The sequence below is a fragment of the Polyodon spathula genome, chromosome 15 (genome assembly GCF_017654505.1).
Source record: "Polyodon spathula isolate WHYD16114869_AA chromosome 15, ASM1765450v1, whole genome shotgun sequence".
NCBI lineage: Eukaryota > Metazoa > Chordata > Actinopteri > Acipenseriformes > Polyodontidae > Polyodon > Polyodon spathula.
In genome coordinates this window covers 17,494,580-17,511,978 of record NC_054548.1, presented here as the reverse complement: position 1 = coordinate 17,511,978, position 17,399 = coordinate 17,494,580, and the positions used below count along the sequence as shown (strand labels likewise).

Below are 17,399 nucleotides of genomic sequence, written 5' to 3'. Positions count from 1 at the left end.
CTTGCTGCTATAAGATAAATAATGGCCTTTCTTACATCATTATTATTTCTTTATTTAGAATCTTGCTGATGTACAGAAGGGTGGATATCAATTACTTTAACTAGCATGTTTTTGTTTATTAATTGTTAAAAACTACTAGCTTACTGTACATGTTAACAAAATGTTTTTTTGTTAATGGTTATGTGGTGTAGTGGCGATAGGTCAAGGCTGGTCAATGGCAGGAATAGCAAACCCAGACTCAGAACTGCAAGTTAAAAGCGATTTTCGCACACTTTTATTAGATACAATAAATAAAAAGGTTTAAACAAAAACTTACACCAAACAAACTCTAACACAAATAAACAAAACAGCACTCAAGCTAGTTATCCAGGTAAACCTGCTGGTCTCAGTCCATTTCTCTCAAGGGAGAAATGGTAATCAGAGTGGCTCAAGGTGCCTGGGGTAAGGAGAAGTTGGACGCGGTGTAAAATGATAAAGGGAAGGGGCGTGGTGGTGGTGGTGGTGGGGTACAGTGTGGGGAGAGGAAGGGGAGGGTAGAGACATTAGAGTGATGGAATCGCTCTCACAGAGCCAGAAGAGTTGCTGAAATCCTGCATGCTCTTACCTACACAGGAAACTGGGGGTGGGGTATCCAAGGTGGGGAGGGTGGGAAGAGAGTGGTTAAGACAGACTCACTCACACTGAGCCTGGGAATTAGCTATATACTGAAAGAGTGGGACTAATTTAGGTAGGGTGCGGGGGGAAGACAGAAAGAAAGATAATAAATTGGTTGTTGGACAGTGGTTCCAGGGCAGATAGTTATCAGTCCAGGTGGTAGAGAAACAGTTAGAAACAAAGGTGGGTGGTGGAGGACAAGGCAGGACAAGGTACGGACGAGCGCCGCTTGGAGGTGCTTGTCGTGCCGCTTGTCATGCCGCTATGCTGCGAGCTTCAGTGGAAATAACCTCCCAGCCACAGCCTGATGACTTAGTTACCTGCCCCGCCTCCAGCAGGTCAGAAGCTGCTGGGATGTGAGTCAGAGTTGTTTTGAATCAATCAAACAATTAAGCATTTCACTTAACCTGTAGCTGTGCAAAGACAGCCACAAAGCACATACATGCACCAATGTGCAGAGCCTATGCTCTGTCACGGGTTTGTTAACATTTGTCAAGTTTCATTCGCTAATCTTTGACTACCTTATGTAAGTGAGCTCAACTTCAATACCAATAGGGGTCTGTGAACAAACCAGTATTTAAAAACTATGATAAAGTACATTTCACTAATATGATCGACTAAGAACTATTATATTGAGTATAGGTCATGCACTCTTTACTTTCACACTTTACATGAACAAATCATGAAACACATATATTAACATTTTAGTAACTACTTATTAATAGTTAATAATCAAAACCAAGTGCAGCATGTTAGGTTCTGATGAGCTCAATAAAACTTTTCTATATTGCTGTCTCCAGTGTTGCATGTAAATTACTGATTTATTCATTGAGTGTGTCTATGAAATCTGTTCATTGTGTTTGTGTGTAACTTAATGTCTGGCTGGTTTAAACAGTGAAAAGATCCCAACAGTTTGAACTGGACAGGATTATTTGCAAAATAAATAACTCAGTACATTTACATTTAAATGTATGCCCTGTATGTGTTGTGCTTTTATGTGACATCCTTCCCTCTAGTATGAATCAAATTCCTTTCAGACATGTGAGTATGACTCATTCATGAAGGAATATGCTGTATCTAAAACCGGCTACATCTTGCACCCAGACTGGCACATGTTTTAAAATGCAAAATACATGTGATGCAGTGCATACTGCTAATATTATTTTATTTAATGGGTTAAATGTTAGCTTGAGATGTGAGACCAGACTGGAATACTAATACAAGTATAACACAAGGTTGTAATTAGGTCAAAGGAGATAATAACAGTCACTGAGTCATTGAGTCCTGTGAATTAATCCGCTTCCCATTTAGTTGCATGGAAATGGTTCATTTTACCTTTTGGTTTTTGTGGTGCGACCCTGAGCTGTATGATTTGAGCCTAGGAAATTATACTTGAGTTTTTTAGGTCAATTTAAATGTGGCACATTAAGCCTGTACTTAAATGGAAATTAACCATAGCTTCATAACCTGTTGTCTTTCTTCTCATTTGTATACCAGCAATCACAATACATAAAACAAACTGGCTTCCTTTAAAACATTTGTTAGGACCCTGTGTAAGTCTAGGAGTTATGTGGGAACAGGGCAGTTCTGCCTGATCAGAGGATTCCCCTCCAGATCTAGAGGTTTCACGTTTCTGCTCAGGGCAATCTTTCTGAAAACATTGTTTTCTATAAGATTTATTCATAGTGTGCAAGTCCTTCCTTTACAAAGATAGTGGATGCCCTGTGACATGACTGTTGGCAGCTACAACCACTGATTTATATATAATTATTCAGTTCATGGGCAGCTGGTATTAGGGCCCCTCCGCCCACAGAATCTGTGCTGCATAGAATTTGAGTGAGGGGCACAGGTGGTATATTCTGGAAAATGAAGAACAAACAACATTTACAGATTTGTTTTTACAATTTAGCCATGGTGTGCCAGTATATTATCACTAGGTTAATAATATAGGTTTAAGAATTATAAACTAGTGTATTGCTAATGCCTGTTGATTTATAATCTGTAGGGTGGTGTTGAATCTTGATTTGTGTTTGTTTAAAGTAAACTGCAATAAACAATTCATCACATCAATTGTGAACATAATTATTTAAGAACAAAAGACTGTAGGTTGCAGTTTCTGCAAAATGTGCTTTAGATTATGACAAGAACCACACCCAGTTATTTATTTATTTATTTATTTTTGTCTTGTGTTTACACACACACACAGAGTTATTTGTCTAAGTAGGGTAAACCTAATGAATTGTAATAGATGAGCAGTCTCTCTACCCCCCCCCCCCCCCCCCAAAAAAAAAAACAAAAAAAAAAACGCGTATTAACTCACTGCCTGAGGCATCTTCTGAAGGGCGAGGCCAGGGTACACCCATCTGAACATTACATCCCTCCCACATACTTCTTTCACTGGCTGTTTGTGTGAACCTCTTGAGCGCTTATTGGAGCACAAACCTATAATTAGGTTGGCAGTCGAAACTTTTTTTTCTCTTAAGTTAACACAAAATGTGTTCTGTTTGTGCAAAGTTCTTCGTTTCAGCGATTTGTCGGTGGAAAGCGTGCCAGTTGTGATTGTTCGTATAGGCATACAGTTTTTTTTTCTCGTTGCTTTATATGTTAGCGAAGAATTTATATATCTATATATAAATAAATAAATAAATATATATTTTTTTTTTAAACGGAACCGACATAGGGATATTTTAAGTTAACTGTACCGTTGTTTTAAATATTTTAGTTTGGAAGAGAGCGATGTTGTCCCTGAAGGTTGTCATTTTCGCAGGCCTGGCTTTTGCACTAGCGGCACAAGGTAAGAATTTGGATTTGTGATTGCATGCATTTATGTATTTTAGTTTTTAATCGTCTTTGAACAATGTCCTCTAAACAAAAGAAGAGGTGGTAAGGAGTTGTTCTTCACACACATGCACACACCCCCCCCCCCCCCCCCCCCCCCCCCCCCCCCCCCCTTAAAAATTTATTTGCCTTTCCCAAACATTAAAGCGTGATACCATATCTCAATTTGTTCTTTGCATTGAGGAATTCCATAAAAAGGCAGGGTTTGAATGTTTGTTAAAAGATAAACAAGATCTTGTTAGCAAAGCAAATCATTTTACATGTTGAAACTGTGTTGGAAAATATAATTTACAACCATATTGTGCAGCCCTGTTTTTTTTTTTTTTTTTTTTTTTACGTTTTGTTGTATCATCTCATTTGCTGCGTCACACCAATACAATATTTCTGTGTAGACGGCGGCTTCGGCTAATAATATTATTTTTTAACCTAAATACCCCTGAAACAATGGCTTGCTGTTTTTCTACTGTAGTGTCATTGGCCAGTTCACAAAGCGAACTGTTAATTTTGGGTTTATGAAACCTTTTTAGACGGCTGAAAAAGTCAGTTTCATGTTTAACAATCTTTGAAACTGGCACATTGTCTGTAAAGATACATTAAGGTCTCGATATGGTACATTTCAAAACGTTGTAAAATGAACAACCAGAAGCACGAATTTGTATCTAAAAATGGAATTAGATCTACCATTAATACAAATAAGTTAAGTCCACTAAAACAGCCCTGTAGATATCAGAACACAGGCGTGTAGGCTACTCTTACAGCAACATAATACAAACTGAAATGTTTTAAATGAGTAAAAGCAATTAGTATCCTTATAAAAAATAACTTTGTTTCTTCTGAAACTTGTTATGGGTTCAGTGGGAAGAAAGGAAACACTGCAAAAGATTTCTTTGGCACTTGAAAAGGCTGTTTATTGCGGAATTAGATTGGCATAAGTGCTGTTATCTTGGCTGTGGCCGCGAAAGAGCGGACCTGGTTGGAACTAGGCTGCATCAGCTACATAGACAGAGCACAGCAATACAGTTATTTACAATACAAATCCCACCCCCAGCAGTTAAATTCAGTACCAAAAAAATCCCATTCTTAAGTCCTGCGAGACCCGATGCTACACTGCCTGTAGACGCGGCGCGCTCTCTCTCGGGGGCTCTGTGGACGTTGGGCGCTCTCTCTCGGGGGCTCTGTGGACTGTGCGTGCTCTCTCTCGGGGGCTCTGTGGACTGTGCGCGCCCTCTCTCGGGGGGCTCTGTGGACGCGGCGCGCCCTCTCTCGGGGGCTCTGTGGACGCGGCGCGCCCTCTCTCGGGGGCTCTGTGGACGCGGCGCGCCCTCTCTCGGGGGCTCTGTGGACGCGGCGCGCCCTCTCTCGGGGGCTCTGTGGACGCGGCGCGCCCTCTCTCGGGGGCTCTGTGGACTCTGCGCGCTCTCTCTCGGGGGGGGGGGGGGGGGGGGGGGGGGGGGGGCTCTGGGTGGGCTGGGGGGGGGGGGGGGGGGGGGGGGGGCTCTGTGGACGCGGCGCGCTCTCTCTCGGGGGCTCTGTGGACGCGGCGCGCTCTCTCTCGGGGGCTCTGTGGACGCGGCACGCGCTCTCTCTCGGGGGCTCTGTGGACTCGGCGCGCGCTCTCTCTCGGGGGGGCTCTGAGGACGCGGCGCGCGCTCTCTCTCGGGGGGGCTCTGTGGACTCTGCGCTCTCTCTCGGGGGGCTCTATGGACGCGGTGCGCTGTCTCTCGGGGGCTCTGTGGACGCGGGGCGCTGTCTCTCGGGGGCTCTGTGGACTCTGCGCTCTCTCTCGGGGGACTCTGTAGACGCGGGGCGCTCTCTCTCAGGGGCTCTGTGGATGCAGCGTGCGCTCTCTCGGGGGGCTCTGTGGACGCGGCGCGCTCTCTCTCGGGGACTCTGGACGCGGTGCGCCCTCTCTCGGGGGGGCTCTATGGACGCGGGGCGCTGTCTCTCGGGGGCTCTGTGGACTCTGCGCTCTCTCTCGGGGGGGCTCTGTGGACGCGGCGCGCTCTCTCTCGGGGGCTCTGTGGATGCGGCGCGCTCTCTCTCGGGGGCTCTGTGGACTCTGCTGTCTCTCTCTCGGGGGGCTCTGTGGACGTGGGGCGCTCTCTCTCGGGGGCTCTGTGGACTCTGCGCTCTCTCTCTCGGGGGGCTCTGTGGATGCGGCGTGCTCTCTCTCGGGGGCTCTGTGGACGCGGGGCGCTGTCTCTCGGGGGCTCTATGGACACGGCGCGCTCTCTCTCTCTTGGAGACTGATAGTGCAGAGCAGCCTGTCCCTGGCGGCGTGGGACACTCACTGGCAGCAGTTGTGGGGCCGGGCTCTCTCTGCCAGTGGCAGCTCTCTTGGGCAGCAGCGGCGGCTCTCCTGTTTCCGTCACCAAAAGAAACAAATATGGTTCAAATTTCCATTATAAGGTTAAACTGGTTTTATATAAAGTGGACAATGTAAAAATGCACACAGTCTTGTGAATTTGACCTGTTGGTCCATCATGTAATACAGGAACTGGCATTTCAAATTTCCATTATAAGGTTAACGTACTATCTCATTTTGACTTCACATCTTGTTATTTTGACTTCCTATCTCATTATTTTGATTATAGTCAAAATAATGAGATAGTACGTCAACCTTATAATGGAAATTTCAATTTATTTATTTTTTTGTGGTGGCGGAATGGGTTTCCAAACATTTTTTTGTTTTAATAGGACATTTTTTGAGCAATTATTTGAAGTGTGGGAACAGTTTAGTTTTAAGTTACTTTTTTCTAATTTTTTTTAATTTAAGGAAGGGTACTGTGTACTTCCTTGGGCCCTGTGCATACTTGTTCATAAACAACGTAGCCTAAATAAAAAAAAAGTTACAGAAACATCATATTTGGAAATATCAAATGTATGTATTGTGTATTCTCATTAAAACAGTTTTGCCTATAGCTATATGCCCATGTTATAGGCTATTATATGCAACCAGAAGAACAGGCTACCTCAGGTAAAGTTGATAATGGTATTGAAATGTGTTTTCTTAAATTTTATAAGTTAAATAACGATAAAGGAACATGCATAAAGAAAATCATCGTGCCCATACTGCTCTATTCCATATTCACAGGTTGTAAAATACTAAATTTACTTTGCTAATTATTTGAAAAATAGTTGAATAGTTAGCAGTATGTCTGCTACAGAAAGCAGTTACTTTAAATATATTGAAATACAGATGCTTAATATTTTAGTTACGTAGTGTTTCTAAAGTATATTTAAATAAAATGTATAAATAAAGGACTAAAAAGCTTGCAGTCCAGTTTTGACACACTTAAATTAAGGTATAACTTTTTTGAAATTATTATTTCATTGACATTATTTTTCTTGCAATTGTATGCTAGATGTTTCTTGCTTTTTTTTCCCCCACCCCCGCCTAGACAAGCTTCCTTATGTTGCAGACCATATCATAGAGAAAGACAACTTGTTATTTTTTTGTTTAGTCAGTTAAAGTAATTGAAAAGTAACCGCTACTATCGTGGTAATTGGTGTATCGTGATAGTGAGCTCACAACTATTGTGGAAATTTACTATCGCTTCATCCCTAGTTGTACGCAGTGTCGTAACCAGAGCTGATATTCTACGAGGTTAAACTTAGCTTTCAAGTGATAGCTGGCAGTATTTGTGATAAGTGTGTGTATAAAATAATCAACCTCAAAATCTGTTACAAGGCAAACCAACAGAGTCTTTTGTACTTTACCAGAATTTTTACACGAGCATCGGCATTGATGATGCAAAATAACAACCCAGGACATGACCTCTGTGTTCTCCTAGCTAGTTACGGCCATTGTTGTAAGTACCAAAAGTAGCAAATTTAGTAAATTTTATATTTATTTAAAGGTAAGGTTGATCATATTCAATCTCATTAAGTCACGACCACAACAAAATTAAACTGGTTTTATATAAAGTGGACAATGTAAAAATGCACACAGTCTTGTGAATTTGACCTGTTGGTCCATCATGTAATACAGGAACTGGCCTTGCATACATTTTGTATTTCTTATTTGAAATGCGGCTGGAATACAATTAGATTAGGAAGTTCAGATGAGTAGACTTCTGACCATTACATTCCAGTGAAGAACTTGCTATTCAAGTACTTGCCCTGGGATCTCTCTCCACAGAATATATAATTCCTGATTTTTTTTTTTTTTTATGTATTTAAATATTTCTTGGATTGCTGCATGATCATTAATGGTACATTTATAGACTGTATTTCCTGAATATAAGTTGCCCAAACCGCTTACAAAGCAGCCAAGCTTAAATGACTGTTGTGTCATTTCATTGGCATGTGGAAGCTAGCAGTCAGTTGGTGTCTCCCATCAGCAGTGCTGACCAAGCGTGCTACTGTAGTTGCAATGGTAGTGGTGGGGGTTTGGAATTCAAATTTGGGTATATTTAGCTGAGAAAGAAGCCAGTAGATAAACCAAGACTGTTGTGATTATTATACCATGTACACAGGCTTGGTTGTGCTTGTGTACAAACATTAGGCATTTACCATTCTGCTGGTGTGAAGGGTAAAGACTGAAACTATAATAAGAATGTATATGAAAAGTTTACAGGTTTGAGCCAGATACCATTATTTTGTTTAACTGGACAATAAGAAGTGTGAATTTGATACTGGCACCATTTATTTATGCTATAAGAGTTGTTGTCAGTGTTCAAGACTTTCATCAGATGTGACTGAGGGAATTATTATAGGCTAATGTTAAAAACATATAGAAATCAAGCGGAGATCCACCATGTTGACATTTCTTTAATTTTAACCCACTTCTCAGTGCTGTACAGCCTATAAATATTATGCACAATGCAGATCAAAATAGTTTGTTTTGTGTAAAACGGTTAATGTGCCAGAAATGCCACCATACTGTGTATTTGAAATGTGTTTAGTTTATAGTAATTTTCAGTCCTCTTAATCGTTCCCACAGCTTCAGCTCCTCACTGTTTTAAAGTTTTGTTATTTTGTTGCCTGGCAGTCTGGTAGTTTGCTGCTGACTGGAAAGTATGATGCATGCAGGGCTGAAACCATTTAAAGACGCATGAGCCAAAGAGTGGGGATCTCATGACTCCACCCTTTACAATGATTCACTAACTTTACAGTGATACACCAGCTAAATTGTGGTGTGTACCTCTAGTACAAAGATAAGAGAAAGTAATACTTAATAGCTTAGTTACCCATCTGACAAAACAATTTTAGGATCCACGATTTAACAGTGGACAAATGTTCACGTTACAGCTTGTTCTATTGTAGGATGCAGAGAATCACAGGAAACATGAACTGACGATTGCACAATAAATCAAATAGGAAATTGTTCACTTTTTTGTATTGCTGGAACAGTATCCCACATTTTAGCATGCACTATGTTCTGTAATAATCTAAAATTAACTGCTCAAGTAATGAATAACCTACTGTATTTAAGCATGATATGCTGTCCTGAGTTTCACTGGTTAGGAAATGACTAAACTGCAAAATGTACATTATTCTTTTTAATCCAGACCCTGGTAGCCTGAATGGGCCTGAGTCTGATCAGCTGTGTAGTGGCAAGTATGGAAATTGATTATCCATGCAGGTGAATTTAAAATTTTTACTGCTATCATGTGGAAGAATTCTGTTTTGTGTACTATAAAACTTTTAAATAATCGCCCCAGTGTCATTAAAGATTGTGTCAGTGGGTAATAATAGTTTGTATTGTATTAGTAATAAAAACAGTAATTCACTAGACAGCCTTGTAAATATCTGAACACAAGTATGTATTAAGGTAGGATGGAGCACAATAAAAAACAAACATGGTTTTAAAATTAATAAAAGCAATAAGTATCATCTTTATTTACACACATTATATTTATTCAACCGATTCTGGGGAACAAGGTTCTAGGACTATAATCATAGGTCATTAAAGGGGCATATCTGATGCCTACTGCATGTAAACGTATATAGGAAATACGTAAAGGTCTGTGTGCCAAGAAGGGTTATATTGCTGATTTTTAACATTCAAAATCAAGAGTGCTACTTTTTCTCAAGAATGCATCTGTAGGTAGATGGCATCCTTGGCTGCATTTCAAAGTAATATAACCACCTCCTTGTACTGGGTGTGCGGCAGTAAAGAGGTTTGACAAATTATGGCAAATTAATAAATATGTGTTGGTTTCAGGGGATAGAATCTTTTCACAACTTAGGGCTGCTCAATGCTGGGGGCAGTTCGGTGTCAAAGTGGAAACAAATGTTTGTCACTTGCATCTGTATGTCGCCTTTTCAGTCCCCTGTAAAACGACTCCAAACAATGTGTTGCGTGATGAAATGTAAACCTTTTTCTTTTTAAGAACGTTATTTGAACACCTTTTTAATATTTGTGTTCTCTTAAGATGTTCTAGAAGTGTGTTGTTGAAGAAAGACATCCTGTACCCATAGTGCCGAAGCTTAGAATGACGTTTTAAACTAATAGGTTTTTAAAATAGTTTTTCCTCATTCGCTGAATTTACGGTTAAGCACCATTTACTGTAGTTGAACCTCCAATATTCCCATTTATAGACTATAGGTAAAGAGATTTGAACAGTTAACAGATGTAGGTCAGCTGTCCTTGTCAATTTGGAGATAGTTATGTTTCTAGTTGGTGGGCCCTGTGAAGTGGTAACGCTAAATCAACATACTTTTCAGTGATGAAAACAGTGGGTTCGTTTACAGGTTTTACTACAAGCCATTTTAGGTACAGTACACCTTGGCAAACACATTGGACAAACAAAAAAGGCCCAAGTATGACTGAAGCTCACACTAAAGACTGGAATGGCTCAAACCACAACAATCAGGATGTAGGCCTAACCGGGGTACCACCAACCTAGAGCATAATCTTCTCAGAAGTGTCAAACTGCAACTTTTCTCTTCTACAAACGCAGGGTTTTTCGAAGAAAGCCAACGACGTCGTGACCCACCACAATTATGTTTGCACCGGCTACTTTTGTGAAATAACTTTTAGGTATTCGGTCCATTTTGTTGTGGTATTGTACTTGAAAGCGCTGTATAGTACATAACAGCTCTACATATGCACCAAAAAAAAAGTGTATTCCCTTTGTTGTGATATCGTACAAATAAGTACCCAGGTGCTTGTCTGAGATAGTGGGGGTTCATGTATAGAGTCTCTGTGCCTGTAAGAAGAAAGATATACAGATGCTTAAGTGCACAGAGATGCTGTATAGTAACACCAGCAGAATACATGCAGCAGTTGTGATGGTGACCAAACGTGTGCAAGTACATGTGTGTTTTTAAAAAAAAAAAAAAAAAAAAAAAAAAAAAAAAAAAAAAAGCTTCAACTGAACAGTTGCATTTATATAAATTTTAGAAATTTAGAACAAGAATAGAGAAAACTAAAAATACTTGCGCATTAACAAAATGACCTGAAAACTTAACACAGAGAATCATTAAGGGCTGTAATGCAGCAGAAAGCTCAATATCTAAATAAAACATGAAGTTAAAAGGTTACCATACAGTTTTTTGTCAACTCCAGTAAACCTACGTTATCTTTAGCCAGTCAAATCGTAGAGTGCCTAAAAAAAAAGTTTTGAGTCCCACAAATTAATTATTTTTGTCTGTTCATCTTCTATAGCTGCCGCAACATTGTTTACCATTGGAAGTTAAAGAATGATTTAATCGCAGTCCCCAGTAAAATGATGAGCTGATAACGCTTGCAAAAGAAGCAAGCATGGTAACTTAAACCACAATAACAAAGTAATGTAATGTGAGTTTTGTACTAAACTAGGGTCAGCTGTTGCAGGGAAAACAAATTTGATTTCTCAAACTGACCAAAAAGGTGAAAACAGAATGCATAGAAATACTGCTGATAAAGCTAAATATTGAGAATTAAAAATGAAATGCACTGCAGCTTACTTGACTGCAGCAAAAATGTACTGCCGTTCACTAAATTTAGATCTCATTGGGTTAATGAAATATATGGCAATGTACTTGCTGTGTTGCGTTTTAATATCAAAAATAGCAGAATGAACACGCTGCAACTTTAAACCTTGTTTTTACAGAGAAATAAACTGTGTAATGTAATCGTAAGAGCTGTCTGATGCAGTACATGCTGTTAGATCACGACCTCTCTAATGCATTCCCCATATCACAACTACACAATTAAAGGTGCAGTCACCATACCACATACATTTTCAGGCAGTCTTGTATTAGTTTGATGCTCCAAAAATACATTTCTTGTTGATCTTGCCTTGCTGTGAGCAGTGCTGAAACTCCTTCATTACACCAATGGAGTACTTAGTTAGGCACTACAAGCAGACCACTACTAGTCTAGCACATGCTTAAACCATTCAAAATTATGCCAGGATGCACCATTTTAATCCCTTTTTCGAAAATGGTGGGACACACCCCCTCCCACAATCTCCACCATTGTCTCTGAGCGTCACGATGAGATCGTTGCCCCCTACTACCTTGTAAGTGCCACATACCTTCAAGGAATTGAAAACCCTACAAACCTCCTGCTGTCTTTGCTTGACAACACATCTAGGATGTCTTTTGCTATGCAGGTAGTTTTCCTTCCTTACATAAGCAACCCGTTCCTGTGAAATTGTTTCACTATACCCTTTCTTAATTCATCTCTAACCTTACTAAGCATATGTTTTCTTGTTTTTCTGCCCGGAGGAGTGTACAGGACTTTTAGAGGATGTACTGTAGTAAGTGTGTGAATGTTTGTTAGAAATGCAATGTGATTGTAAATTTAACAGGTGCTTACTGTTTCTGGATGTTAGTCCACCTTGCCATGCAATACAAAACAATTGTCAACCTCTGCTTATGAGCCCACACAGGACCCATGTACAGTACCTCTACCACACATTGTGAAAACAGCTTCTGCTTGAACTGAGAAAGCATGATATGGTGTGCATGTCTAGCATGGAGGAAGCTGGGCACTAACTGGCTACCACAAATGCTGCAAGCGAGTGCCTTAACCACAGCATCAAAGCGCCAGGCTCCTTTTTACAAGAAGCTTTTAATAATTGACTGCCAGAGCTCCAATTTTACATAAGGTAGCCCTGCATGGCCGTGTGTTTTTGAGGAAGTCTGAATGTGGTCTGCAATATTTAATATTAGTAAAATCTGCTTTCAGCTTGCTTTGTGTGCTGGTGTCTGCTAAACCCATTGCTGTTGAAGTCTGGATTTTAAACAAAGCAGTTATAAAGGATCTAAACAAGTGTAAAGATTCACAAACGGTATAGGAGAATTAAGAAGATATTGCAAAGTGCAATGCCAAATGACAAGTTGTGTGGCATGTAAATATTTAACAGACATTTTCTGAAATGTATTGTTGAAGACTAAAGATTGTTGTACTGCACCACCTGTTTTTAATACTGACATTTGTATTGTAACCCTGTCTTTGAAAGGAACATTGTAGTACCACTGGCCTGGTGCACCCCCCCCCCCCCCCCCCCCCCCCCTCCCCCCCCCCCCCCCCCCCCCAAGACTCATGTTTTGCATCAGTGGGGAATGGCATTGTTGTAAGCCAGAATATTTGTCTGACTCACCAGTTTCTGCTTTAGATCAGACTTGTTTTTGCATTTCACAATTAGGTTGTGTTTCCTGGGAAATGATGAAATCAAGAAATTGATAGATAGATTAAAATGGTGAATCATGGGTGATGGTTTTCAATCTGTAGACGACAGACGACATGCTTGACTTTTGTGACCTTTTTTTTTTTTTTTTTTTCTTTGGACTGTAACTTGATTGAGACCTTAGGTGCCCTTCCACTTTTTTTTTTTTATTTCTTTTTTTAATATACACACTATTATATGTTTTGCTATGATTTTGCCTTTTTTAAAATGTCATTTAAAAAAAAAAACAAAAAAAAATTATTTTAGAGTTATTCAGAAGACACCAGAAGTCCAACATTGATAGAAGAGAAAAATGAAACGCACCCTACATGAACGCTGGTTTGACCCATAGTCTGCACTGCACTGTTTACAACATTGGGGCAGTTTGGAGACTACAAAACATTAATTAAATATAGGCTGGGTAGTTTGGTTTAGTTTGTTTTTATTCTCTATTAAATTATATTTATTTTTAAATATGGAAATTGGTAGGTTCATGTTGCTACAGGGTTTAAGTTCAACACCTAAATAAAACGTTCCTGTTCAGCACTATTATTCTGAAGCAGTGGTATTTCAAAATAATAAAAGCATGTTTTACTTTAGTGAAATAGGGCTAGAATGCTTTTTTTTTTTTTTAACTAAAAACTTGTTTGTTGAAATACATTTTCAGCTTTCATATTGAAACTTGTTGTGCAGGTGACGATTCATTCAATCAGACCAATTAGGAATTTTAAGATGTCAAGTAAGCTTATTTGTGTATCAAACAATAGTTGCAGTCCTCTTTTCTCAGCCAGTGTCATCTAACAAGTCTGCCCCTTGTTAAAGATATAAAATAATGTACCTGATCCATAGCAAGTGTAAAACTTGCCTCACTATTTAGTGTGTGTAATATATATATATATATTATATATATATATAATATATATATATATATATATATATATATATATATATATATATATATATATATATATATATATATATAATAAAAAACTAGCAAGAGATGACTAGCAGCAGTTACATTGTTGTTCCAAGTTATTTTATTATTGGCAAACTTTGCTGCTGACTAAGGGGACCATATTTAGAAGCAAGCACAAAGGCAGAGACGTATATTTCTTCGAGAAATAAGACCATTTTAAGGGTATATAAAACAAGAAACAACTCTTGACTGGGCCTTCCTGCAACTAAGTTTATACTGTTGAACTTGGTTTCTTCTTTTGCTTTTTGGTTGCTCTTGCCACAATATAGATGTACATCTCCTCTTAAACCCCAATGAATTACAAAAAGCCTTCGCTTTCCATTTCCAACAAAACCCTTCAAACAGTTACGACTATATTGGTAATGCAAAAAAAATACATGTAGTGAGGGAATTGCTCTTGAGTGACAAAAGTTCATAGTTGGTTTTCCACCCAAATGGTTTATTTTAGTCTTGTCCACACTGGGTTTTTTTCATAACTTAATGCATTTCAACTCTCATCCCCAGTGGATATTAGTCCATCAAATGTACCTTGTTAGCCTCTGCTTGAGTCTCAGAACTGAGAAGGCAGAGGATGTTCAGACCAGGAATGTGGGAAGGAAGCATTGGGCTACAGTATACGTAGTAAAATTTTGACATTGCATATCCTTACTGTATATTGATTTGATATGGTACTTGAATACAAGTGTCCTAAGAATCAGTTGGTCAGGACAGTTTAGTTCCAGCAGGTAATAAGTCTTACACAGTCTTCATTATCATCTGCAGTTGCTGTATCCTGTTTTTTGTGTGACTGGCAGGGTTTGAAACAATGCTAAGTTGACTCATACAGGAAACTATTGGTTTTGAGTTACCCACCAAATATGTAAAGACAGAACATGCCCAATAAAAAGAAACTGACACAAAGAACCGGGGTGGAGGTGAAATGATGTGGTGGCTGAATACTCCATTCAATGGACAATGCCTAATTTTTCACTATCAATATATTGTTCTCCAAAAAAGCTGATGCAGCAATTCATCGACATTATGAAAGGGTAGAAAAAATACATGTGGAGCTGTGCATTACTGTGTAGCATTGCTTGTAAAACTAGTGCATATTAAATTGATTACATCAGTTTATGCATATAGTAGTTAAAAATAAATAAATAAAATCTATACAGAGAAACAAGCAGTCTAGAGAAAAAAAAGTTCTCACTGTCCACAGCAGTTTAGTAACAAGAGTGTTGTCCATGGCTTTTGAATTGTGTTAGGAACGCGAGTGTCTACATTTTGTTTTAATTTAATGACTGGCACTTGCTTACAATCTGCCCAGCATTACTGACTACCTGCTCACTAGGGACTGACATTGCCAGGATGCTTAATACTTCTGACCACAGATAAAACTTTTTGAACAATTTTGGTGTTATGCAGGTTTTGTAGGGTGCCATCTCATTAAATGGTCATGTAAATTAGTGTTGTTACTGGAGTATCCCAAACATTACTTTCTGTCATTTAGAAAATAATTGACAAACATCAGAAAGGCATTGTAGCTCGGTCGATACAGTATTTGTAATTCTAGCACAACACTCTTAACTTGTTCTGTTACTTTGAAGATTCCTGCACAAATTCCCCTCAGTAAACCCTTATAGGGGGTGGGGTAGGGGGGAGAAGGTGAGCTCAGTCACATGCAGATTGAGTGAATCAGACCTGAGGGGAGCAGAGAAGCACTGCGCTTTAGTGCAAAAAATAATTGCCGACTCCAGAGTAATAAAATACTTTCCACTGCTTAAACCCTTTACACAAAAAAGATGCATAGGCTTGACTATCGATAGTTGTCAAACAATAGAATCGATTAAATTGATGCATCACCTCCAGTCTTAATGAACAACAAGCTTTCTAACGCTGTTACTGTAATTAACCTTTTGACGTGGTGAACTGATATAGGCTATGACAGATTCAACTTTTCTGCCATAAATGGAAAGCTTTCCAATTATGAAAAAAATGTAGTATTTGGATAAAATAGACTTGCACTATTTTTCTAGGAAATCCATTACAGTAAATTGAAGTCTGTCTTGCCCTGCCATTTTGTTCAAGGGAGATTAGTGCGGGTGTGATGTTGGATAATGGATGCAGATACCAGAAAACATGTTTCTGTTTAAGTGTGTGTGGAGGGGATAGAATTAGATTTCTAATGATGGTCAGGAATTTCTTTATTACGGCATAATCCTAAAGTAGTGGCTCAAAGCTGTATCTGTGGACACTTTTTGCCTGCAATGACAGTTAATGTTTAACCTTGAATTCTGCAACAGAAATTAAAGCCGGTACAATTGGTTGCTAGTGCAATCTTTTCTAAATATTTTTTTTGCTGGATTAGCAGACTACAGTGTATATATAGTGTTCCGTTCCGGATTTTACCGGAAAATTACAGGATTATTATTATTTTTTTTTTCTTTTAACTGGACGTCGGTTTTTACTGATTTATATCTGATTTTCTCTAATATTTTCCTGCTACCATTTTCTAGGAAATGCACAATATTTTGATTTTAAAATGCAGTTTTATTTTGATTCCGACGTTGTAATAAACAGCAGACTTTTAGATGTCAGAGGATCAAATAATGTTAAAACGTGGTTCTCTGTCACTTCACAAACACATTTCAGTATCACCTGATTGTTGGCCAATCAAAGTCAGATTATTGTGGTAATTGCTGGACGTAGTAACTACTAGCTTGATCAAAAACTAAATTGAAATACTGACAAATATATTTTTAGTGGTTGAGGAATGGAGAGAAAACGTAAAGCAGTTTATGAATATTCAAAAAGTTTTGAAATATGCAAAAAGCAAAAATAGCAGGAATGGGTTAGATGAGGCAGAGGATGCATAGCGCTGCATTGAGGTGCATGATCACGCTGACAATAAGAGTACATACTAAAAAATAAGCGGCACATTAAACTAAAACAAGAAAGTGAACAGAGACAAACAAACCGTTTATGCGGCTTTTACACACCCTTTAATAAAGAGAGCGCAGAATAACTGTGTTAATGAGTTTGTCAGAATCAGAAACCAGAACTGCTCCTCATCATAGTCCACATGTAAAGTATCTTTTTCTGAGATTTTTTGCCTCGATTTTTACCAATGTTTCAATATAAACAAATTTTGTACTGATTTTTATCCCTATTTTTAATATGTAAAATAAACTCCGAAAAATTCCTGGAATTTTTTTAAAAGAGAAAAAACGAAAACGCAGAACAGTAAATATATTCTACTGTAGCTCTGCATTACAAGCAACTAATGTGGTTTTGAAATCTTCTAAAATGTGACCGGTACTTTAAGGCAAGTTTTTTGAGAAGCTGCC

At 38.9% G+C, this 17,399-nt stretch overlaps 1 protein-coding gene across 3 annotated transcripts in view; it reads left to right on the top strand.

Annotated features, from left to right (window-relative positions):
• The first annotated feature begins 3,034 nt into the window (after positions 1-3,034).
• The window catches only part of cd99 (CD99 molecule), a 28,366-nt gene continuing 14,001 nt past the window's right edge, over positions 3,035-17,399 (top strand). The window contains exons 1-2 of one of the 3 annotated variants that reach the window (XM_041272077.1): positions 3,035-3,106; positions 3,377-3,448. In XM_041272077.1, coding sequence (XP_041128011.1) covers positions 3,391-3,448 — 58 coding nt within the window. In that variant the 5' untranslated portion in view covers positions 3,035-3,106; positions 3,377-3,390. The other 2 variants (XM_041272078.1, XM_041272076.1) reach the window with 2 other exon arrangements.